We start from the raw sequence: 25,616 nt of genomic DNA, 5'->3' as shown, positions 1-25,616 counted from the left end.
GGTTATGAGCGCCTAGGCCTAGGACTAACCAGCCTGGGTGGGCTGAGGGACCCTAGACCTTCTGCCCTCCCCAGGACCTGGGGCTGGTCTAATGCCCAAGGGAGTGAGAGAACCTCCCTCTTGCAGCTGAAGCTGCCCTTCGAGGCAGCTCTGGGGAAACACCTGGGGCTCCCTGGGCCCAGGGTGGGCCTTTGTGCCATCCAGGCAGTGAGAAGAGGTCACAGAAAACGGTTCTAAGAAACATCACAAACCCTGATGAGAGCCCCAGGGACCCTCTGCCCTGGCCATCAGCAGCCCCCCCCCCCCCCAGGTTTCTCAGGTGGCTGACACCCTCTCCCTCCCCCAAGCTAGATGGTTGGTACTCACAGTGTCACAGGGGAGAGGGTGGAGGTCTTCCTGGAGCCCCGGCACCCTGCCTGCCTCCACGGCCCCTGGGGACGAGCTCTGGGCCCTCCCCACTGCAGGGCCTGACGTCTGACTTCCTCCCTGCTCAGCCGGCATGAAGGAAACCACGCCCTGGGGAGAGGGTGCTGGGCACCCTGAGGCCCCCGCCCACCTCTGACTGGGCCCCAGACACTGCCCAGTGGTCTCCTCAAGGTCTGGCCAGTCCACACGCCTTCAGCAGGGAGGCCCCAGAAGCTCTGGCCAATAAATAATACAGCTCCCTCCCTGGCCAGTCTCGTGTGGCCGATCGTGTTTCAGGGCCACTTGAGTTTCTGGCGAGGCTGCTTTGTTGGGAGTGCCTGTCCCGCCTGGGTCTCTGGCCACGGGGGCACTAACATTCTCACTGAGGACCGGCCTGAGCCAGCAGGACAAAGGTGTGTGACAGGTGGCCCTGGAGAGACGCTGCCCTACTTATTCTGAAAGCAGCTCCGGCCACCTGGGACCGGGGTGGCAGGGGCGGGATGTTCAACCTCATCTCCTTATGTCCTCCTGGTACTCAGCGCCCCACTCCTATACTGTGGTGCCCCCTGGAGAGCCCTATCACCACTGCCCCTCTGCCTGGCCCACCCACCCCCACTCTTGGAGGCCCTGTCCAGGCCCCTCCTCCAGGAAGCCTCCTCACCCCCATCAGGGAGTAATCTGTTCCCATCTGAACTCCCACTGCCATTGTCTGCCAGTCTGTCTCCTTTGGGTATCAATCATCGTCTCTCTTCTAGACAGCAGCCGCTGCCTCCTCATTGGTGTCCCGTCCCCCAAGCTCCCACCCCGCCCTCTCCACGGTCTCATTTCCTTAGAGCAGCTCCAGTGATTGTTGGAAAACAGAAAGAACACCATGTCGTCCTGCTTTAAACCCTGCCCTGTCTCTCCCCCACCCCAGTGAACTCTCAAGTCCTCAAAGGGATCTGGCAGTGACAGACTTGGGGACTGCACATCCCTTCCCTCCTGGGCCCCTGCTGGGCCTTCTCCGTGTTCTTCAAATACACCGGGCATGCTCCCGTCTCAGGGCCTTTGCACCTGCTGTTCCCTCTGCCTGGAATGCTCTTCCCCAGGTCTTCAGAAGCTTCCTCCTTCCTGCCCCTCTCAACTCCATGCCACCCCCGCAGACAGGTCTTTTCAACTTCTTTCTTTTTATTGAGATACAATTCATATTCTATAAAATCCACCCACTTAAAGTATACAATGATTTCAGGATATTCGGAATCTGACACATCACCGCAACCTAAGATTAGAACATTTTCATCATCCCCCAAGAGAACCCCTGTCTGCATTAAGCAGTCCTTGTCCCCTACCCACCCAGCCAGCCTGCGCCCCACCCCCCACCCCTGGCAATCACCGCTCTACTTCCTGTCCCTGTGGGCTCGTCTACTGTGGACGTCCACACACTCAGTGGTCTTTTGTGGGTCCGGCTTCTCTCTTAGCATAACGTTTCCAAGGGCTGCTCTGTGCTGTGACACAGGGCACCACTTAATTTCTTTTCGCGGCTGCATGGCACTCCGTCGTGTGGACAGACCCCATTTCATTTGTCTGCTCATCAGCCAGTGCGCAGCTGGGACAGGCCTTTCCTCACCACCTAGGTCACGTGCCCTCTCTGCTCCCCTCCCTCGATAAGCCTTCCCGGTTTTATCCTTTTCCTTTAATCCCTGGCCGAAGGCACCTTCATCATTTTGCTCTGTTTACTGTTTCTGTCCACCCCCCTCAACCCCCGCCCCAAATGTCCGGCTCCATGAGGCCTGGGCCGCCGCCTCACTCCTTGCCATATTCCCAGGGCTCTGGCACGGGCCTGATGCAGAGCAGGGGCCCAGCAAATATTTACTCGCTGGCCGAATGAAGCCTTTTTCCAGCGAGATGCCCAATCTCCCTGCCCGGCTCAGAGGACATGTGCGGCCCTCACCAAGTGACCCAGCATGGGGATCAGTAACTCGAGGCTCTGGAGCCCCAAGTTCCTCCTCTGTCCAGTGGGATAGTGGCCTTCACAGGTAGACCTTAGCTGGCTGGATGGGAGGCTGTACATGAACATCCGACACAGTGCCAGGGACAGAGTAGGTGTTCAACCCCACACAAAGACTGGAAGGGGGGGATGGGGAGGGGCGGGGGCGGGGGGAGGACAGGGCTGAGGCAGTAAGTCCCATGTATGAAAGGGTAAAGCAGCTGCCAGAAGGATCCATGTGTGCTTAGGGAGGTGGCAGTCCTGCCCAGGAGCTCCTGCCCCGTCCCATACTCAGCCCCGGACTATGCTCAGGGAGGGACAGGGATCGTCTGGGCCTGTCCAGAAGGGGAAGGAGGTAGGGAGGGGACTGGAGACCCCATCCGCAGCCTCAGGGAATCCTGGCCACTGCAGGCTCTCCCAGGACGGCAAAGCGGATGGGTTGGGGACCCTGAGAGTAGGGCCGCGCCCTCCCGGTGTGTGTGGGTGTGTGTGTGCGGGTGTGGGGGGGTGCATCATCAGAAGACGGGTGTCAGCTCCAAGTGGGAAAGTATTTCCTTGTATCAGAGCTGCCCAGGCATGGTCCAGGATGGGAGGCGGTGAGCTCTGTGTCCCAGGAGGTGTGTGCACACAGGGCCTCCCGCGGAGGGGCATCAGATGGCTAATTGTCAGGGAAGCGCCCTGGAAGCTTCCAGAGACCCACTGCCAGCTGCTCCCAGGCCCTCCTCCTCAGACACACCACAGCGGGGGAGGGGTGGGGGCGGGGCTTGCTCAGCAGATCCCCCTGCCCGCCCCACCCCCCACCGGCACCCCAAGCGGGCTGCCTCTGCCCACCAGGCATCTCAAATGTCCCATGGGCCCTCAAGGCACAAAACGATCTCTCGTTCCCAAAATAACACCAGATGCAAAAGTGATTTTCCAGCCTGGCCCCGGAGGCTGAGGATTACCAATACCACAGACTAAGGCTACGGACAGACAGGGCCCTGGAGGTGGGTGCTCAGAGACACGGCCTCAGCACGGCACCGACCCTTCCCCGGCAGGCCTACAGGCCCGACTCCTTTCATCCCAGAACAGCCCTAAAAGTCACTTACACATTAGAAAGCGACTGTGCCGGGTTTCGAACCCAGGCAGGCCTGACTGCCAAGCCCGTGTCCTCCCTACTCCATCACTCCGCCTCTTCAACACTGAGGCTGAGAGGGAAGAAGGGAGCGGGCATCACAGGGAGACGCTCCGCCGGGTGCTGGGCCAACAGAACCCATCTGTGAGTTTCCCAAGGAGCACCTAGCTGGCACCGTTCTCCTCTCATTACCCGCTGCCCAAGGAAACGGGCCCAGAGGGGGTCTAGCAACTCGCCCCAAAATGTACCTCATACAACCTACCGTTGCGCTCTGGGCCCCGGCGTGCCTGGCTCCTAGGTGTGGTGTCCTCTCTCGGAGGCCTGGGGCTGAAGTCCCAGAGACCCCGTCCCCGGCTTCTGGGCTGCAGTCGCTGAACCCCTGGGCAAGGGGCCAGGGCTGGCCGGCCAGCAGCCCGCTCCCCGCACACACCTCTTGCTTTTCCAGATGTGAGTGGGTCCGGGCCAGGGGCGACAGACCCAGGCGGAGGGGAATCTGAAGACGCAAGTGGAAAACTATGTGCTGTCCGATCGCAACCCTCCAATTTGTCACTGTGGCTGCCGCCAGCCCCGCCTCAGGCCGCAGACCTGCTGACTCAGGTCTTCCCTGGCAGCTGAGGGGGCTGGGATCCCGCCGAGGGCCTGCTCTGTCCGTCTGTCTGTTTGTCTGACTCGGGGAGCAGCCTCCACCCTCTCGGGGGCCTCCTAACAAAATGGGGTGGGGGGGCCCGGAGAGCAGAGCCAGTCTTCTGGAGCCCCCTAAGGGCCGTCCTCCCCAGCTAACCATGGAAGTGCCCTGTACTTACAGGTGCTAAGTGCGGGTTTGGGGGCCAACCCGGCGCCAATTACGATGTCTGCACCCACCCAGAGCTGCCTTCCAGCCCTGCGATGCTGTCGGGCCACCAGGCCAAAAAACACTCTTGGAGGACTTACCACGAGCCACTCGAGGCTCAACCCCACAGCCCTGACTGGTAGTTAGCCCCTGTGCCTTTACCCCTGTGCTGTACATGTGGCAAGTGAGGCACGGAGAGGCTGGTCTACCGGGCTCTGTGAGGCTGCGCAACTCCTCCTGAGTGCGGGAGAGCCCCTGGCAGAGCACGGCTGGGCCTCCCAGTGCTGGGCCCCCTGCATCCTGTAAACAGCCCTCGAGGTTTCCATACTGCCAGTCCCTGGAAACCACAGGAGAGAATGAGACACAGGGAAATCCAGCTGAGGTTGTAGGGAAAGGCACACAGTGCTCTTGCCAGAGCCCGGGGACTCACCCCCTGCCTGGCCTGACCTCCAAGGTCCCCACCCAAGGAGGCCTATCCCAGGGTCTAAGGAGGGACAGGTGGCCGCTGACTCACCCCTGGGGTGAGCTCTCCTCTCTCTACTCCCATAGTCAGCCACATCCCCATCCAAGAGAATGCCTCCGCTCTCTCTGTCTGCCCCGTTCTCCTAAAACCAGGCCCCAGGCCTATCTCTGCAATGTCTCTCACCTTCCCCCACACACCTGTTCAGGCCAAAGGCCCAAGGTCCCAGACACTCTCATTTAGCAGCAAAGGCAACTATGGCCATTGTAATGATGATGTCCTATCACAGTGAGTGTGGGCTGAGGGGCTAGGTTTCCCCTTTCTCTTTGGCTGCCAGGAAGCTCAGTAATGTTTAGCTCAACAGAATGACCTCAGGACCCTGTTTATCTCTGTTCCATTCTATTTTTTTCCCGTAGGTCATGGCATTCCATTCTATATTGTGCTTACCCTGTTCCGGATATTTTATTTTATTTATTATAGGTATTTCCTATAGTGATCACAAATATTTTGGAGAGGAAAGAAGGAAGGAAGGAAAGGAGAGTTAATACAGTTTATATACCAGGTGATGAGGGCGGGAAGAAAGAGGGAGTATCTTCCGATCCCTTCCCCTTGGTAAAACCTCCCCTTGAAGTAACAAATATGCCCTTAGCTAGTATCTAAATAGATGTCTTCTTTCCAGCCCTTCCAAGCAGCTGCCTCTAAGCCCCGCCCATAACAATCCTGGCCCCACCTAATCCCCCTTTACAGATGAGCCCCAGCCTTGCCTGAGATCACACGGGATCCAGCTTCCCACTCCCTGGTCTGGACCCCTCCGGCAGGTGCAGAGGCGGGAGTCAACCCAGAGACGTGCACCCTCCCCGGGGGGCAAAGAGCCTTGCGCCCCCTCCCCCACCCCATCTCCGCTGACAAGCACAGGGGCTCTGTTCCAGGCACTCCTCCCCATCCACCTGGCTGAGGGGGGGAGGTACCGAACGACAGCAGCGGTAATCACACCTAATGTTTACCCCGCGCTGGCGGTGCGCCTGGCCCTGTTCTTTGCACACCATCTCATTTAATCCTCATGCTAATCCTGTAAGGACCTGCAGGCGGGAAGCCGTGGCCACAGAGATGAGGCCCCTTCACGCCGGCGCTAACGCCAAAGCCAGGTATGAACTTGGGCAGCGCGGTGCCGGAGTCGGGGCCGAATTCTCCGCCACTCGGCGACTGCCATTGACAGTCACACGAAATCGTCGTCTGAAGGGACGAGCGTGAGCCCCCATTTCACTGATGGGGAGCAGGCTGTGAGAGGCTAGGGGACGGGGCCAAGGTCACCGGCTGTGCTCAGTGCCGGCGTGTTAAGTAACACACGCCCGTTTCCGTGCTCACTTGGGACAGACACACTACCTGCCAGACACACTACCTGCCCCTGGCATCCTCCAGTGGGCACTCCGGGTCCCGGCCAGATGCCCGCACACTCCCTAACTAGTGTTGCACTGTCCTCCCTCCCTCCCCGCTAGAGACTCTGAGTTTCTCCGGAGGGCACCAGGCATGACCTTTCCTGCCCTCCATCCCTGCTTCCCCCCAGGCTGGAGCTGTCCTGGACCTCGCAGAGTCAATGCAAACCGGCAGGCCTGGTGCCCAGGCCTCCCCTCCCGCCAGGCGATGGCCAGGCACAGCTGCGTCCAGACACACACCCCCTGGTACCTGAGGGTCCTCACGGAGATGCAGTATTTCCACATAAGGCTCCACACGGCACTGCCACCGCCCTTCATGCCTGGCTAGTTGGGAGAGCCGGCGGCTGACGGACCCACAGCCACAGCCCTCCAACCCTGGTCTCCTCCCGGCCAGGGGCTGGCTGTCTTTGCTGGCTCTCAGGTCACTTCCTTCTTCATGGTGGGAAGAAGAAAGACAAGGCCTAAAAGCCAGGAGAGGGGGGAGGCGCCGGCTCCCACTGGCCACTGTAAGTCTCAGCCACCGGCCTTGCTGTCCCCAGGCCAGCCTCTGCGAGCTGGCCTGTCCGGCTGCTCCAGACCCTCCTGGCTGAGCAACCCTCTCGCACCAGACCCTGTGGCTTCTGCACAACCTTGCGCCTGCCTCCTGCCAGGAGACAGCGGTGGCTGTGGGCCAGGGGAGCAGTGAGTCACTCGGGGCGGGACGGGTGAGGGGCGTCTGCCCGGTGAGGGAGAGTGCTGGTCCTGTGTCCAGAGGCTGGCCTGGGACGGCAGAGGCTGAGCCCGAGAGGGAGGGAGGTGGGCGGGGAGGCGAGGGCGGGCCCACATCCTCCCCCATCTCCCCAGAGGCTTAAACCCAACACCCGCCCCGCAGCCTGGCCCACCCCAAGCAGGGGCCAGGAGCCAGCCAGGAAGGGGAAAGGGGCTGTTCTGCCTGCTTGGCTCCTGGCGGGGAGCTCGGGGTGCACGGGAGACAAAGGAAGGACGAAGTCAGGGCTGCTTCCTGGGAGAGTAGCTGGCCCATGAGGGTCTCCGTCTGCTGGGAGAGACAAAGTTCCCAGGCTTGGCCAGACCACTTCCTCGCCGTGTGACGGATGATGCTGTGTGTGGCTGGCCCCTGTGACCTTCATTCCTCCCTGACCACCTCGGGCTCAGGGAGCCCTGGGCAGTGGTGTCAGCTCTCCACGGGTCCAGAACCAACACGTCCAGTTCTCCCAACGGCCTTATGATTTTATCATCAGCTCCATTTCCCATGTGAGGCAACTGAGGCACAGATGGGGGAAGTCACTAACCCCAGGTCACAGCCCTAAGAAGCGGTGAATGTGGGATCTGTGCCCTGGCGGTCTGGCTCTGGGAACAGCGAGCGCACGCCAGCTCTTCTGGGTGGGGGTGGGGGGGTGGGGGTGGGCTGGAGGGCTTCGGCCCCTCTGAGCGGCCGTGGGGCCTGGGCCCGAGCTGGGTCTGGGGCATTTCCAGACCGGGGTCCCAGCTGGAGCCCCCGCCCCTGCTCTCCACCCCCTACCAGCTGTTCCTAGGCCCAGCCCAGGGCAGGCAGCTGGGGTTTCCCAGGCAGAGCCCCCAGGGACAATGACTCACAGCTCAAGGTCTGCATTCACAGAACCTACTTCTATCCACCCACAGCCCCCAGGAAGTCCCCCAGGGTCAGGTGGGTCCAGATCTCGGCACCCTGCAAGGCCCTGGGCATCAGGCGTAGCAGCCAGTGTCATCACGTCCAGTGGCCACCAGGGCCCCCATTCCACCTAGAAGGAAACTGAGGCTCAGAGGTGGGCCTGAGCCTGGGTCTCCAGGTCGAAGCCTTGCTCTGTCCCCGGGCCCCCTGCCCTGGCCTGGGCGGGATGTCTCGGATTCCAGCCTGATTCCCACAGCGAAGACCAGCAGCTGCACGCTTGTCTGTCCCCCAAGCCCAGAAAGAACTTTCTATCCGAAAGCAAGACTGGCTTCTACAAAGGTTGTGGCCTCCCTGGGAGAGCTCAGGAACCCCAATTCTCTTTCCTCGTTGCCAGAAGCTACCGCAGCAGTTCAGTGCCTGCCTTAGGAGCTCCTCCATGGCACCCTGGGGAACTGGCTGCCCAGCCTCGGTTTGAACACCCCGAGTGATGGGAAGCTCATTACCTCTTGAGGCTGCCGTTGCATCATGAGCCTCTGCTGACCTAAGGAAATTCTCCCTGGGGCAGAGCCTCACTTCCGTGAGCCACATAGCCTAAGACCTCCATTCAAGAGTTTGTCTGGTCTGTGCTGCTGGTGAAAGTTTTGTCAACATCTATTGTGGGTGGAGGCAGCCTGTTTACATATCTCCACCGGCCACCGCTATATTCACACCATCCACGGACTCACTCACCCACTCAGACATCCATGCGCGTCCCCCCTAGCCCTCAACCTCTTCTTTTCCAATCATCCGCCCCTCTGTCCTCTCTTCTCCCTTCTGTCTGTCCCCTCACTCACTCCCCTTATGGCCCCGGCTGGCCCCTTATCCCCACAGGGTGAAGAGGTATGATAGGCGATGGCAGAGATCCCCTTCTCTTCCAGAGGCATCTTCCGGAACCCTCATCTCAGCCTCCCTACCAGCCCGTTGCCTCTCACCTGGTCCCCCAGGATTCCACCCATGGCCTGTCACATGCCTGGCAAACCTGACCCTTCTCACTTTCTGCCCCATGCCCCCCAGGCTCTGGGTTCCCATGTCTCTTGGGCCCTATGGCCTCAGGCTCTGTCTGGGGCAGACCAACCCCCCCCCCCCCCCCCCCCCGCCAGGCCTGGGCTTAGCACCAGAGCCACTCACCACCCAGAGGGGAGGAGTATTTGTCACGTGCACCTCCCATGCCTGCTCTGTGTGGGACACCGGTCATGGCAGGTACCTCTCCACCCGGAGAGGGGCAAAGTGGCACTTTGGGCCCTGGAGGTGATCTCAGAGAGAGGTGTCATTTTCAGACAGGAGGCCGAGGCCCTTGTGGGGGACCCCTTCCAAGTCCCCGTGTCCTGGAACACACCGCTGCCACCAAAGCGCCTGGAGGGCCCAGGCCTCACTTCCGTGTTCTTCCCCTTGGCTGCATCCACCTGTGTCCACCTCTCCAACAGCATCGCCCTCGGGCTTCTCGCCCCCACTTTACAGATGGGGAAACTAAGGCACCGGGAAAGGATGGGTGCGGCTTACCCCAGCTGCCAGGGCATCGCCTGCTTCTCAGAAGACTGCTGCCTTGGCTTGATGGGGAGGGAGCGGGGAGCCGATGGAGGGTTAGGACAGCTTCAGGGAAGTGCTGAGGGCACGGCCACCCAGCAGGGGCCAAGCCCTGAGCCACCTCCCACACTCCCTTGCGGGTGGCCCTCAAGGATCTGCTTTCAGAAGGCTTGGGCAGTCTCCACACCTTGGCGGTCAACCTGGTCCGTGATGTCAAACAGTGGGGTGGCAGCCGGGGTGGCCTGGGGGTGTGCTGCCTCCCTTCATGATGGTCGCTCTTAACATGTCCTCTCAACATGAGGGGTGGCTGTCATTATCCCCATTTTACAGGTGAGGAACTCGAGGCTCCAAGTGCTTTGAGGTTTCCTGAACGTGCTCTTACCACACACTCCGTCTGTCCTCATCACTGAGGGTGGCCTGTCCCCGAGAATGGGGGCGGGCTCCTTATTCACCTCTGACACCCTCGTCCCTAACACCAGTCATCTCATCGCTCTGAGTCTCAGTGTTCCTCTGCCAAGTGGGAATAAGCATCCCTACCCTCCTGGCTGTGGGGAGGAAAAAAAGACTGTGTGGCCCTGGGTGTGAGACTCAGCCTCTCAGGGGCATCTTCCTATCAATGGTCATTTCAAAAGCCCCTGGCACTGCGGGGCTTGTGTTAGGTGACTGGTGACGTTGCCCTTCCCTCCCCGGTGGGACCCAGGGGGCCACAGCAGGAAGAGAGAGAAGTGAGGTAGGTCTGCATGGAAACGTTCACACCCTCAGCTACTCCCTCTCCCCAGCCACACGGCCAAAGCCCGGCTCTGCGGAGAGCTGGCCAGCCCTCCACCCTCGGTGCAGTGACTCACACGGCCCACTGGGGATGAAGTCACTGCCGCCCAGGCAAAGAAAAGGATACATTTGTTCCCTGAGAGATGCCGATGCCATGGTGAACTTGGCCTGTGAGGGCAGGACACGGCTCGGGGCCTGTGCTCACTGGAGGGACCCAACCGCACCAGTGGGGAGGGCAGTGGGTGGAGACACTGTTCAGGGAGATGGGGACTGTGGGGTGGGGTGCACCCCTCCTCTGCAGGCCAAGGGAGGGTCTAGCCTCCAGCCCCAGCTGGGTTTGCCCCTTCTACTTATCTGTGAGGAGGGCCTGTGGGCTCAGGGCTCTAAAGCCCCCCAGATTCTGCCTCTGACTTAAAAGGCAGGCTATCGCTCCCCGTCTGCCTGTCTCCTCCACGAAACGGTCACACTCTGCCCCACTCCCGAGCACCGGGCTTGAGGTGATGGTGGGGTTTATGAGGCCAGATGTCGGCCCCCTCCCCGCTCTCTGGATCTCCGTGCAGCCTCCCCAGTGCTCTGCCTGCCTTCGGCCCGCCTCCCGCTGTCCATCATCAGGTTCCTTCTAACACCCGACATCCTCCCTGCTGCTGGCCGTGGCCTCCTCCTGGCCAAACCACAGCTGGGCAGGCAAGACCCCTTCCCATCTGCCACCCACATGGAGCTTGCTGATCCCCACAAGTGGTCCAGCCACACCCCAGCCCTCCTGGCTCCAAGCCTACCCACTCTGGACAGGAGCTCTGCATACCTGGGCCCGCTCTGCTCCAAATGCCCTGCAGATGGGACTGTCTACTTTGCTCTGGGCCCATGGATTGAATCACCAGGCTCCCATACCCTCTGTTACCTGTTGGCTGTGGCCAGTGGGAGACCCTGGCAGGAGGGCAGGAGGCAGAGGAGCGGGGGTGTGGTCAGGGCACTCACTGCCCCTCTGCAGCCACAGTGCCTGGCAGGTGGCCCTTTCCACACAGCTCTCTCTCTCTCTCTCTCTTTCCCCTGCTGCACGTAACTACTCTCTCTCCCCACCCTCAGGGCCTGGGTTGTAAGGCCTCCCCACCATTGCACATGGCCCCACTGTGGCCGGCATTGCATGCACACACTTCTGGTGAACCCTCCATACACGTTGGAAGGTGGCCCTTCCAAGGCCATCACCTCTAGGTGTTCCTTCATCCAGTCAACATGTCTTGACTGCCTCATTGTGTGGGATGCCACTCGAGGACCCAGTGAGGAAGACCGTGAAGCCAAGCAGGGCTGATGTCTGGTGTGGGAGGAATAACCAGCACAAAGCACATAAATGAACCCGATAAGCCTTCCGGGTCTCCCGCCTCTTCCGCCCCACATCCCCTCCAGTCCCTGAGCCTGGGCTACAGCCAGTCTTTACCTTGCATGGACATCGCCTGTGTCTGCATCCCTTTCCCTCCTTGCTCTGGGATCCCGTGGGAGGCGGGGCAAATACCCACAGAGCTTAGCTCTTTGCATACCTCCCCACATCCTGAGTAATGGCACTCATTATCATCTGCCTCTTTTACAAATTAACACACCGAGGTTCAGATGCCTTGTCCAGAGTAACCTCTAAGCCCAGCTCCACCCATCCAACACCGAAGCCAGAGCTCTTTCTCCTGCCTCAAGCTGAAAGCAAAATGAATCACCCATCATGTATATTGAGAGACTTCCCGTGGTGCCCAGAGCAGGGCCAGGCGTGAGGCAGGCACTCGACGCATGCCAAGTTGGCTGAATGTTGAAACCCTTAACCTTCCTGCCTCTTAAGCAGTGTTTGTCTTACGAAGAGGATGCACAGGGATGCCCCTATTTTTCAGATGGGAAAATGGAGGCCCGAGGTGGTTAAGAGCCTTGGCTCACGGGTGATCATTGCTGGGCTCCCAAGCCCCTGGGCATCTGGCCAACCTGACTCCTGCCACCTTGTCTCAGGCCCAGGAGGCCACTAATGGCTGAGGGTGCAGGCAGAGCAGGCCACCGACTCAGGTCAGGTGTTGAGGAAGAAGCCAGAGAAAGAGCTTTGCCCCACCCATCTTGGGGAGCATGAGGCACATTGTGTCCAAGGTCCCCAACTGGGTGCGCAGGGTCTCACTTGGCTTGTGGTGCAGACGGGAGACTCTGGGGGGCAATGACAGAAGCAAGGATCAGGGAGCAGCTGGTGCCTGGACCTGGGGGGTGGCCCAGATGGTGGGGACAAGTAACTGAAACGTTCTCAAAGCAGAGAGCCAGTAGGGATTGCTGATGGATACAATAAGGGGTGAGACAGAAAGTCCAGCCAGAGATGATGCCTGGGTTTCTGGCCTGAGCAACTGGGCTATTGGAGGTTCCACGGACGGCGATGGGGACATGGGGACGGCTTGTGGGAAGAGGTGGGGAGGATGGTCAGGTGGGACGGAGGGGTGGGAACCACGCAGTCTAAACAGACAACTGTTGCTCTGTAGGAATGAGGGCTCTGTTTTCTCAGAAGTCAGAAATCCAGATTTTCCCCTGAAAGCTCTCGGTTTTTACACGTCTGCAATAAATTCAAACTTAAAATGCCCTGTTAGGGCTAATTCCATGCAGGCCAAATAAAGTCCATTTGTGGGTGTCTGGCTCGTGGGTCACCGCCTCTTGAACTCTCAAGAGTTCCTTCTCACTCGCCAAGGCTCTCTGAGCTGCCATGTCCTACCGGAAGCTGCCATGACTGGTCCAGCTTCAGAGATGCCTGTGGCTCCTCACAGCCCTGACGCCAGGGAAAAAGCCAGACTGGGAGTGACCCGAGGGTGGACATGGGATTTGCTCATCAGTGTCTCAGGCCCTGGCAGACAATTTGGCCCCGAGAAGGAGTTAATAAAAGAGTATGTGCTGAATGAAGGAATAGCTCTTTCCCTTGATCTGTCTGCCTTTTTATTTTGTAACAATGTAAGTGAGGAAACTGAGGCCCAGAGAAAGGACGCGGCCTGCCTAGGGTGAGGTCTGGGGCCAGGACCTGCTCACCATCCAGGCTCTGTGTGTCACCTGGCCCTGAGACTGGGTGGGGGCAGGAAGTACAAAGACGGCACCACGAGCTTATCGAGTTTTGCCAGTGGAGGGAAAGCCAGGACCCTGGGAAGCTCCTAAGTGTCGGGGTGGGTGGGGGGAGACTGTTCCAGGGACGTGCCTGGTATGGTGGATGCCCGCTGGGATCTGGGCAGAGCCAGACCTCAGGGCTAGGACTGGATACCGCTGCAGGCAGCCTGGCTGTGGGACAGGTGGAGCCCCAAGGGGCGGGGTCTGACATCAGCCATCAGTCACACCAACAGCCAGTCCTCCTGGCTTCTCTGTTCTGGGACTTCTGATTCTGTACTCTCTGGGCCCTGGCGAAGGCAGATAGTACCGGGGCCTTCAGGGTTGGTGCCCTGATCTGCCACGTAGGGAAATCAGACAGTTGAAACGATGGAGGTCCAACTCCCATTCCCTAATGTTGGAGATGGAGAAACGGAGTCATGGAGGGGTTAAGTGACTTACTTAAGATCACACAGCCGGGGAGCAGAAGATCTGGGACTCTGAACAGGGGTCCTGACTAAGACCTGTATCCTCTCCACACCACTGAGTTGCACTGGCCGGGGGGGTCTTCATAAACCATTCCTGATACCCGCCCGGCCCCCAATGCCTCAGTGTCTTCATCTGCAAAACGGGGACAGAACAAAACCTGCCTCGGGGGTGTTTTGTGAATAGCAAGTGCATCCAAGGAGCCGATGCTGTGTGATCGTGCTTTGAGAAGTTCACGAAGGATCATGAACGGAAAGCAATGCTCTCTGGAGCTTCTAGTCTCTCAAGTCGCTGGGTGTGGCAACCACCAAAACCTCCAGGGAGAGACATCGCACTGTCATCTAATAACAATAACACTGTAGCCAGTGCCCTACATGTGATTACCTCACTGAATCCTTAAGCCCCTCCTTGAGGTAGGTACCGTTATTACCTCATCTATAGAGTGGAGAAACTAAGGCACCGAGAGGCTGACCAGCATGCCTGGGGTTACACAAATAGGAAATGGCAGAGCAAGGATTTGGGCCCAAGCACTTTTGCTCCAAAACACGCATTACAGCCACCAGGTAACAAAACTTTCCTCCTCCGGTATGGAAGTCCTCCTCTATGCCTAACCTAAATCCCACTTGCTGCTGGCTGAGCCCAGCCCCTAGCTCCTTCTTGGGCAAAGGAGAAAAGCTGTTCCCTTGGATGCCCATCATGTGCTGAAAGGCCTAACATCTGTGGCCCCTGGCTCCTAGCTTCCTGGATCTTGGCATGCAGGTCAAGAGACTCCAAATAGGAAATCTCCCCTTGACTGACTGTGCCCACACACGAAGCTCCTTCAAAGAGAACTGATGAGGACTGCACCACCCTGGGCCAGGACCCCACCTCCTCAGTGGCCTCCCTGCCTCCTTTTTCATCAGCTGCCTTAGGGCTGTTCCCAATACCGCAGCCCTACCCTGTCCGGGTCAGCCCCCTGGCTGAGTCCCCTCCATTTCCTTCCTCTGTTCACAGGCAGTTCCCAGCTCCACTGTCACCCCACCCTTATGCTGCAGACTCTCTCTGTGGACATGCTAATAGTTCATTTAATGCATGAATGAATTATGCTCAGGTCATGATCTCGTGGTCTGTGGGTTCGAGCCCGGCATCGGGCTCTGTGCTGACAGCTCAGAGCCTGAAGCCTGCTTTGGAGTCTGTGTCTCCCTCTCTCTCTGCCCCTAACCCACTCACATTCTGTCTGCCTCTCTCAAAAATAAATAAACATTAAAAAAAAAGTTTAAAAACAATGCACGAAAAAACCAAACTAACTGGCTTTCACTACTGAATACATTTATTTTAAAAGGAAACTTTATATCACTCCCCCAAATGGAAAACTCATATCACTTGCTGAAGTAGAGGTTACCATGAAAACAAGACAATGTTATTCAATTTCAGGCAGATACTGTTTCCTGCCGAAGGCGCTGGGCTTAAAATCTGCCCCGTCTTTGTTCTGAAGAAGCCAGGGGAGAGAAGTGAACCCACTCTCCTTGTGGGCCCACTGTCTGGGGACAGTGTCCTGAAAGGTCAGGTGCACGAAACACATTTTCTTCTGCTCTTTCCTCCTTCGGGGACAGAGCAGTGAGGGGCCCGGCAATCCCGGCAGCAGAGAGGATCTCAGCTGGGGGACACTGAGACGGTGCAGCAGCCTGCGGCTTTCTGCATCACACAGTCCAAAAGCTTTAGAGCTGGGGTCAAGATGAAGAAATGGAAGGCCAGAGTCGGGTGGGACACTGCCCAAGGTCACTTGGGAAGTCTAAGGGGGAAACCAGGAAGGACAAGACTCGGGGTTTTTGACCTGCAGCCCTACTGTGTGCCGGGCACAGAGGATGGAGGGGGGCGCGGGGCAGGGACAAGACAGAGTTCCATAGAGCTGACATTTGGAGGGAGGGGGCAGAAGAGACAACCGTTAGGCAAATGGTACGATAATTTCTGATGCTGGTGAGGGCGATCAAACAAAACTGGCAGATGTGAAAGATGACAAATAGGACAGGGTGGTGCTGTGCCAGACCAGGTGACCAGGGAGGCCCTCTCTGAGGAGGTGGCATTGCAGCTGAGACCTGAAGGTCTAGGAAGGAGGCAGAGGAGAAATCTGGGGTCAGGAGGCTGCAGAAGGAGAGCGTGAGCAGTGAACTAGCTCCCAGTTACCCCTGACACTATTTTTAAAAGTATCTTGAGTTAATTTCAGCCTTACAGGAAAGTGGGGGGAAGAGTACAAAGAACCCTTTGTATCCTTCACCCAGATTCCCCACACGTTCACACTGTACCCAATTTGCTTTATCATATTGTCTTTCTTTCTTCCCCCCCCACCCCGCCCCACACTTCCACACGTACAAGCACACCCACACCCACTCACACACACGTACTTTTTTTTCTCCAGAATTCTTTGAGAGTGAGTTGCCCACCTCAAGCCCCCGCTACTCCAGAGTGTCTGCCCTAAAACAAGGATGTTCTCTGACACGATCATGGTACGGTTTTCAAAGTCAGGACATCAACATTGATTCGATACTATTATCTAATCCTCAAATCTTATTCAGAGTTGCCAACTGACCTAAAGATGTCCTCTATGGAGAAACAATCCCTAATTCTTTTTTTTTTTTTAAATGTTTATTTATTTTTGAAAGGGAGACCATGAGCAGGGCAGGGAGAGAGAGAGGGGGGGACAGATGATCCGGAGCAGGCTCCACGCTGGCAGCAGTGAGCCCAATGTGGGGTTGGAACCCATGAACTGTGAGATCATGACTTGAGCTAAAGTCAGACACTCAACTGACTGAGCCACCCAGGCGCCCCTCCAATCCCTCATTCTTAAGCCTCCTTTACACATATCCAGAGGGAAACATGGTCTCGGGATGGCCTTCCGAGGAGAACACCCTGCCTGACCCTTTAAAGTGGACAACGCAGCATGTGGACAGCTGGCTCAGGGCCAGCTACAGCACAGGGCAGAGCCACATCAGAGCCCCCTGTGAAGGGAAAAATGTGCACCCCTACATACACTTACCCAAAGAACATGCTGTATCTTGAACAAAGTGAAAAGGTTGATAAGGCTTTAAAATAATAATAATAATAATAATAATAATAATAAAAGAACATATACACAGCCTCAGGGTTCTTTGTCTATTTGCACATCACTGCCAACCCTCACAAACCTGGCCTGCGGGGGACACCGGGTCGCAGCCCCTGCAGAAATGACCGGTCCCGTGGCCCAGTGATGTAGCACCGTAAATCAAACAGCAGCCTGTCTTTGGGTACAATTTGGACATTTGATTTGCTTGATTGCTGAGGGTTGTCTGGTGCCTGCTTCCACCCTGTGCCCGCGGGGAGGGCCTCACTGGCCTCACCCCATTGTGTGTGACAGTCTCATGGTAAGCCTGAGGAGGGGCCCTTGGGCCCACTTCACAGATGAAAACAGAGAGGTTCGCTATAACAAAGTATCACGGACTAGAGAGCTTAAACAACAGAAATGATTTTTTTTTTTTTTTCTGTTCTGGAGGCTAGAGGTCTGAGATCTAGGTGTCCACAGGGTTGGGTTGGTTTCCTCCGAGGCCTCTCTCCTTGGTGGATAGATGGCCTCTTCTCCCTGTGTCCTCACGCCGTGAATCATTCAGGGTCGTCCAGAGGAAGAGAACCAACGGGATGTACGTGTCTGTGTACACGCACACATACACGCACACATTTATTTATCATAAACGATTAGGAAGGCTGGCAAGTCCCGAGGTCGGCAGCTGGCAAGCTGGAGACCCAGAACGCTGATGGCGAGTTTCAGTCCAAATGCTGGGAGGCTCGGGACCCAGGAAGAGCCGAGGTGTTGGCGGGAGTCTAGAGCTAGGGCTCAAGGGCAGGCAGGCAGGGGGAGTTTGTGCTCTACTCAGGCCTTCAACTGATTGGATGAGGCCCACCCACGCTGGGGAGGGCAATCTGCTTTGCTCAGTCTATTGATTCAAATGTTCATCTCATCCAGAAACACTGTCACAGATACATTCAGAAGGATGTTTAGCCAAAGATGTGGACACCCCTCACCCTGTCAAGGTGACACACAAAGTTAATCATCAGACATGGTCTTCCCTCTGTGTATATCTGTGCCCTAATCTATTTCTTTTTAATGTTTATTTTTGATAGAGAGAGAGAGAGAGTGAGCGAGAGCGAGTATGAGCAGGGGAGGGGCAGAGAGAGAGGGAGACACAGAATCCCAAGCAGGCTCCAGGCTCTGAGCTGTCAGCACAGAGCCCGATGGGGGCTCGAACCCATGAACTGTGAAATCATGACTGGAGCTGAAGTCGGATGCTCAACCAACCGAGCCACCCAGGCACCCCTTCTTTTTTTTTTTTTTAAGTTTTATTTATTTAAGTAATCTCTACACATGGGGCTCAAACTCACAACCCTGAGATTAAGAGTTTCACCCTCCTCCAAATGAGCCAGCCAGGCACCCCTGCCCTAATATCTTCTTAAAAGGACACAAGTAATATTGGATGAGGGCCATCTTAATGATTTCATTTTAACTTAATGGCCCTTTTAAAGACTGTATCTCCAATGCGGTCCCATTCTGAGTTACTGGGGTTAGGACGTCAACATATAAACTCGGGGTGGGGGGCACAACTGACCCCATAACAGGCCCTGACTGGAGAAGGGACCCGGCTTATAAGCTTCGGGGCCCAGCTCTTTCCTCCTGTGAGTTGCCTGGGCATCTGGGGCCCCTCATGTTGGCATGCCCTTCCCCAGGCAGGCTGACCCATCCATCCAATGGCTGCCAAGACAGGGCTGAGGTGCAGACAATCACTCAGTCTGGATAATCTCACGTGCAAAGTCCAGCAATTGCCGAGACAAAAGTGGTTGTTGGGGAGAGCCAGTATTTTCTCCCCCGGCCTCCGGCCACCAGAGGGATCTTGCTAAGACACAAGGCTGCCAGGAGACCTCAAGCGTGAAAGACTGGAGCCCTGAAGCCTGCTTCCAGCGCCCTCTAGATGCACCTGGCGAGGACAGGTGGATGGAGGCAGGCGGCCTCATCGCAGTCTCTCTGAACTTGAGCTAGGTTCAGCTCTGGCTCCCGGATCCTCAAGCCTTCCCTGACTATTCCGCTGAAGCCCAGCTTCTCCAGGCCCCTGACAATTTGGTGACACCGAGCCTCTGGTGTATACGTCACCATGGCTCGCTCTGGTCCAGCAGTGCCTGAACGGGGAGGCCACGCTCACGGGGAACACGGGCCATTTCGCACCCCACGACTCCTTCCTAACAGCCCTCCCGTATAGCCCAGGGCCCGGCCTCTCCCACGCAGAGTGTAGTGCTGGTGGGGGTGGGGGCCAAGGGGTCCCTGGAGGCTCCTTCCTACAGATACTCCCCCTGGCCTCAGCACAGCAAGGGGCAGGAAATGGCCTGCGCTGGACCCGTCAGACTCGTGCCCCAGACTTTATTTCCTGAGTAGAGACACATGGCTGTGGGCTCCATGGATGCAGGCAGCCTTCTTCACAGCTGGGCGGCTCTCCAGGGGGCCCAGCCCACTCCCCCAGCTTCCTCTGATCCTCTCAACCCCCCAGGGAGCGGCACCAGGGTTCCCTTTCGCTCCCATGGGTTGGCCACGGGCAATTTCTGTGGCTCGCCACCAGAGACTAGCAGATCCAATGCTCACACACCACCTCACTCACATCCTTTCCACACCTGTCTGCCGCGGGCACTGACCACCCCGTGGCAATGGGAAAATCCTCCTTGTCCCTCAAGACCTGTCTCAGCTGTACAAGAACCTTCCCGGCTTTTCCCAGCTGACGTGATCACTCCCCCTCTCGAATAATAACGACACATTCTTCTTCATTACTAAAAAGAAGATCTGTGATGTGTCAAGCTCCAACTGCGTCCCAGGTGTTCTTTCTAAGCCTGTTTCGGCTCAGGACAGAAGTATCTTGGACGGTCACCGGGGCGGACACTACCTCCCAGGATGGCCCCATAGCTGGGCCAGACCTTGCAACTCCTGGTCAGGACATGGGGCGTAAGTCGCACCCCCCTTGGCTGTGGGAAGGACTCTGTGATGCCCCAGGGAACGGACCGCAACGGAAGTGATGCTGCATGTCTTCTGAGGTCATGAAAGGTGACACATCTCCTACGTGGCTCTCTCTAGGAAAGCTAACTCTGGGGGCGGAGCCACCATGGTGTGAGGAGCCCAGGGCACATGCGGGGGGCCCTTAAGGGTGTTTCAGCCAACAGCCAGCAGCAACTGCCAGGTGAGCGACGGGGTGAGTGGGCGGTTGGGCGGGGCTCCTGAGAAGTCCCGCCTCCAGTCTTCAAGAAACGCCGTCTGATGGGCGTAGAACAGGGCCCACCCAAAGACCAGACCCACAGGAAGGACAAATACGGTCACTGTTTCAAGTCCTTACATTCTGGGGTAATTTGCTAGGCAGCCACAACCAGTGGAACAGTTGCACGGAGGCAGGAGGCTTTAAACAACGCAGAGAGTGAGTGGGGCAGGGCAGCCTCGTGGGGTCCATCGTTTGGGTTGGACTGCCCACATTCTGTCACCTTAGGTAGGGCACTTAGCCTCTCGTCATCGGACATATGGGGAAAATAACAGTTATCTATGTCATAAGGCTGTTGGGAGGACGAATGGAGACAGGGCATGAAAAGCATTTAGCACCTATAAATGCTCAGTGAAAGTAAGGAATAATAGTAATAATTATTCCCAAAGGGACCAGCCAGATCAGATTCCCGGTCAGCCTGACGTCAGAGCCTGCCCTGTCCCCTCAGGTCACAGAGCATCCAGGGTCTCACTGCCAAGTTTCTCCTCAACAGACCGAACCTCACCAGCCACGGGCTGAGGCCTGGGACTTGGGTGTGCGGTGGGGGCACCCCGTGCCCTCTGAGCGGCCCCAGAAGTCCTGCCTGTCCAGTTCCCGGGGCTGCATGCTTGAAACTGTCAGCCCGCTAAGTTCACTCACTGTGGCCAAGGCTTAGGGAGCTCTCTCCAAAGTGAGTTTCTTCACGCTGTGGTTTTGGCACACCTGGCCTTTGGTTATTTCCAACAGAGGTGGTCAGTGAAACCTGCCCATCAGGAAACAAGTTGATAAATGGTATCATCTGAACTAGTCCTACATTTGTTTGTTGTTGAAAAATTTCTTCAATGTTTATTTATTATTTTTGTGAAAAAGAAAGAGAGAGCGCATGAGTAGGGAGGGGCAGAGAGAGAGAGACAGAGACAGAGACAGAGACAGAGACAGAGACAGAAGATCCCAAGCAGGCTCCACGCTGTCAGTGCAGAGCCCGATGCGGGGCTCGAACACACACACCGTGAGATCATGACCTGAGCTGAAGTTGGACAGTTAACCGAGCCACCCAGGCGCTCCGTCCTGGTGCTACATTTGTAACCAAACAGTCACACTCTGCTCAGAGGTGAGGTTACAGAGTCAGTCTGGGGGCAAGTGAACATGCAGAGTTACAATTACTCTGGAAAATTCCTTACTATGGGGGACCCAGGACTACACAGATCGAGGCAGCCAGTCATGCGTGTCTCACCCTCCCCTTCAGGACGTCCCACACCATGTACACGGCTCTCCCCTTCTCCTCTCTGTCTCCTTCTCTCCTTTTGACACCAAAAATAGCATTTGGCTTTTAATACCGAGTGAAGGCAAGCATGTGGAGACACGGGGACTCTCACCCACTGCTGGTGAGGATGCCCGCTGTGAAACCACCTTGGAAAGCACTTTCACAAAGCTCAGTGAGGCTTAAGACACTCACGTACTGCCCTGTTACAAACCCTGCAGAAACTCTGCAAAGGAGAGCAAGGAGTTATGCATGAGAGTGTTCACCACAGCCCTGCCTGTAACATCAAAACACAGGAAACCACCTGAATACCTTAAAACAGCAGAACAGATCATTGCACAAGGCATATTTGTACAACGGAATACTACACATCAGTGAAAACGAGTGAATGAGAATTATACATAGCAGCATGGATGAATCTCACCAATAAACATTGAGTGAAAACAGCAAGTTGCATCTTGAAGAGATATCTGTATACCCACGTGCATAGTCCTATTACTCACAGTAGCCAAAAGGTGGAAGGAACCCAAGTGTCCACTGAGGAATGGACAAAGTGTGGTCAATCCATACAGTGGAGTATTATCCAGCCTTAAAAAGGAAAGAAATTCTGAGGCGCGCTACAACGTGGACGAACCTCGAGGATACTGTGCTAAGTGAAACAAGCCGGTCACAAAAGGACAAACGTTGTATGATACCACGTACATGAGGCCCCGGAGTGGTCAAATTCAGAGACAGAAAGTAGGATGGGGTTTCCGGGGGCTGAGGGAGGAGGGAACGGGGGGCTCATGTTTAGTGGGGACAGAGTTTTGGGAGGGGCTGCAAGATGAAAAGAATCCTGGAGATGGATGGTGGTGATGTGTGTGCAGCAAAATGTGAATGTACTTCATGCCACTGAACTGGACACTTAAAAATGGCTAAGGTGGGGGCGCCTGGTCATGATCTCGCGGTCCGTGAGTTCAAGCCCCGCGTCGGGCTCTGTGCTGACAGCTCAGAGCCTGGAGCCTGTTTCGGATTCTGTGTCTCCCTCTCTCTGACCCTCCCCCGTTCATGCTCTGTCTCCCTCTGTCTCAAAAATAAATAAACGTTAAAAAAAATAAAAAAATAAAAAAAAAACTGGCTAAGGTGGTCACTTTTAAGTTATGTGTACTTTACTACAATTAAAAAAAATTTTAAAGCGAGGTGCAGATTGCATCGTGTATCTGGGGTTTAAAAACATGTACAACAGCCTTTTGTGTGGACAAAGTTATAAGAATGTGCATGGGAAATGTACAGATGAAATGGGGGGGGGGGTGTTGCTCTGCTTAGATTTAGCTCCAGGGGGAGCGGGGGTGGGATGGGATTTGAGGGAGGTCCACAGGGGCCACATTGGTGACAATTTGTCGCTGAAGGCAGGAGGTGGGTATACTACTCTCTATATTCTCTGCACCTATTTCATTAATAAGAAAGAGTACCCTGAGGTCTGCTGGGCTCTGGTGACTGGGGAGAGGGCTGTGTCCTCCCACCATGGCCGCTTGGCCAAAGCTGAAGGGTCCGCGGGGTCCCCATCCACCCAGGCGGCATGCAGAAGTCCCTAGGAACATTCTTTCATTCTCTGGTTGAAATACGCAGCTCCGCCCCTCCCCCAGCCCCAGCCTCTGGCAGAGCTCCAGGATTATTTTACATTAATTTAAGATCCCTAATGAAGAATAATTAACAGCTTCAAGGGAGCCTGGCACACCCTGTGTTTAGAAGTGGTTAATTATGCATTGTCTGCAAAACATCCTTTTCATACTCTTAAGTTTTGGGTCGCTGTTTTAAACAACGGAATATGGCATCAGGAAAAAAGCCAAGTGGTTCCATTTGCAAAGCCTTCCTGGGGCAAGGGCAGCCCCCATTTCCCACGCCCCTACTAAGCGCGGCGTGGTAAGCGTTTTCCTGGAGTTGACCCCGTCAGCCCCTCCAGGGGTAGTGAGAGGTGGGCTGGCACGCGTCCCACCTTGCACAGGGGCAGGCTTGCAGGGAAAGGGACTCTCTGAGCCCTCTGCTGGGATGAGGCCAGACCATAAAGCCAAGTTCGTATCTACCTGACTGACCTTTATTTATGGTCACTGATAGAAAGGAGACTGACCCGGCCCTGAGCTTCTCATTTGCTGGGGTGCATAGTTGGGATTCCTCAGCTGGCAGTGGGTGGCCTCCACAGCTGGGCTGCCTGGTGAAATCCTGATGGTCCCACTGACAGGCCGTGTGACTCTGGGCAAACTACTTCTCCTTCCTGTGCCTCAGTTTCCCTCAGCGGGAAAATGGGATAATCGTGTCCCCCTCTTCATTGGGTTGCTGCAGAGTCAGGGCTTAGAACCAGGCCTGACATGTAGCAGGTGCTCAGTGAGTCTCAGTATTATGGTCACCTACTCTGCCTTCCTTTTTAGGCTCATTCCCTTATATGTATCCTACCCTTCAGCCTCTCCTTTGGCCATTTCTGAACCATGCCAGGCTCGGTCCTACCTCCTTATGTTTAAACTGTGCTCTCTGCCCTTCCCTGTCTGGGAAAATCCCACTTCTTCGATCAGCTCAGATGCCACCTCCTGCAGGAAGCCTTCCTTGATTTCTCCCAGATAGCCTCCCTCATGCTCCTAGTATCTTTGTGCCACCTCGATCTCCCATTCTTAATTTTCATGGCTTGTTTAGTGGGTCTGTTTCCCCCTTGGAGGCTGGGACCTCCTTGAGGACCATGTCCCAATTGTCTCTGGGCTGCAGGAGGGGCTTGGGAAAAGAGCCCCAACTCTATATCTATTCCTCCCATGGCGGGCAGGGGCCAAGAGGTCTCCCACCAGCTCCCCCTGGAGGCTGAGCCATGCCCCTCACAAAGAGCATGCGACCCCCAGAGGTGACTCTCAATGTGTCACTCCTTCCCTACACTCGTCATGGGGTCCTCACTGTGTGCAGCACAGAGCCCACCCCCTGGTCCTGGACTCCAATCCTAGGGACCCTCTCCTAGCTCCATGGTCTTTTGCTGCCACCTGAAGACATCTGCCCTTTGAAAAGTTCTGGGTTTTTTTCCACGTGCTTTTCCCTCTGCCTTCAACACCAACCTTCTCCTTCTCGGCCCTGCCAGCTTCTCCAGACACTTCCCTGCCCGCTCAGCTGTCACCTCCTCTGTGGAGCCCCCACACTCTGGTCCTCTGTCCATGACAACTCCTGCCTCGTCCAGCTGAGCCCCTGTGGGCCGGGGCTGTGCCTCAGTCATCCCTCTCACTCCAAGACCCCGATGTGCTGCAAGGCCTCAAGCCGTGAGCACTCCAGAGAGATCGTCTTGGGACAAGAGAGACCTTAGTTCCAAATACTGTGGCCCCGCTGACTTGGCTACCTGCCCTTCATTGTCCCTCGGCTCACCTGCTCAAAGCGGGGGCTTAATGCCTCTTTTGCAGAAGGGGTGAGGGTTTAACCATCAGGTAAAGTGCCCCGCCCTCAGCAGTCAATAACCAACAGCCAGAATACGCCAGGTGCCCCAAGGCTCTAACAACAAACTCCCCAAAGTGGGGGGTGAAGACTCATCCACCTGCACAGCGTGCACATCCCACCTGGTGTGGCCTTCCGCTCAGATGTGGCCGTGCTAATCAGATGCAGGACAGGCCTCTGTCGCTGGCACCCGCCCAAGAGTAGGGACTTCCTTTCTGAGGCTGCCGTGAGACCCTCAGTGCCCGCCCCCTTTGCAGAAAGCCCCTGGAAGAGAAAAGAAAAGCTCCCACACTTTCCCAGAACTGCTCGCATGCTAATGCCCATGGAATTCACAGAGTGTGAAATCAGGAAAAACTAATTCCCTCAGAATAGCTGGTATTCTGATTCCCTCCTCCCAGATCTTTCAAGGCGACCACGGGGATGGCTCCACGATGCCCCTCCTGCTGGCCTAGGCACCGGCGTTTCTCGGCCAAGGGGTGCGAGCGGACAGAACACACGTGCAGACCATATTGTCACGTTTGTTAACATTTGAACGCATGGTGTTGGCAGCCTGCATCATTTCAGGGAGCAGTCCCCAAATGCCGCTGTTATCAGTTCCAAATACCTAAAGATGGGGAAACCGGGGCTCAGCAAGGGAAAGCAGCCTGCCCAAAGTCACACAGCAAGGGAAGGGACTTGAACTCTGGTCTCCTGACCTCCAGACCAGGGATCCCCCATTCAGCCTCCCCAAACAGTTCTCAAATTCCTGCTTGGTATCCAGGTAGTCGTGCCTGTTAATCAGATGAGCCACCCATCAGGCTGGAGGGAATGTACCCTGGCAGGGCCAGGCTGCCCTCCCGTGGGGTCACCCCTGCCCAGGATCAAGTCCACTCCAGGGAGGACCCCAACAGCAAGAAACAACGAAAGCAGCATTTGGCCACAGAAC

At 56.5% G+C, this 25,616-nt stretch overlaps 1 protein-coding gene and 1 long non-coding RNA gene across 8 annotated transcripts in view; one reads left to right on the top strand and one right to left on the bottom strand.

Moving 5' to 3' along the window:
• IQSEC1 (IQ motif and Sec7 domain ArfGEF 1) overlaps positions 1-25,616 on the bottom strand; it is a 425,063-nt gene that overhangs the window by 116,589 nt on the left and 282,858 nt on the right. Inside the window, exon 1 of one of the 7 annotated variants that reach the window (XM_053896944.1) lies at positions 6,458-7,035. The exons of 5 other annotated variants lie outside the window; for them this stretch is intronic. In XM_053896944.1, the coding sequence (XP_053752919.1) occupies positions 6,458-6,525 (68 nt within the window). In that variant the 5' untranslated portion in view covers positions 6,526-7,035. Of the gene's footprint in view, positions 1-366; positions 498-6,457; positions 7,036-25,616 lie in introns of those variants that run through there. One more of the 7 variants, XM_053896949.1, reaches the window with a different exon arrangement.
• Positions 19,751-20,810, top strand: LOC109256031 (uncharacterized). Its single transcript, XR_002075477.2, has 2 exons — positions 19,751-19,944; positions 20,406-20,810. It is a non-coding gene; the product is annotated as an uncharacterized LOC109256031 (long non-coding RNA).

This window comes from Panthera pardus, unplaced genomic scaffold (assembly GCF_024362965.1).
Source record: "Panthera pardus isolate Hobbes unplaced genomic scaffold, ASM2436296v1 HiC_scaffold_8, whole genome shotgun sequence".
NCBI lineage: Eukaryota > Metazoa > Chordata > Mammalia > Carnivora > Felidae > Panthera > Panthera pardus.
The sequence above is the reverse complement of the archived record's forward strand: the minus strand, read 5'-3'. Positions and strand labels throughout refer to the sequence as shown.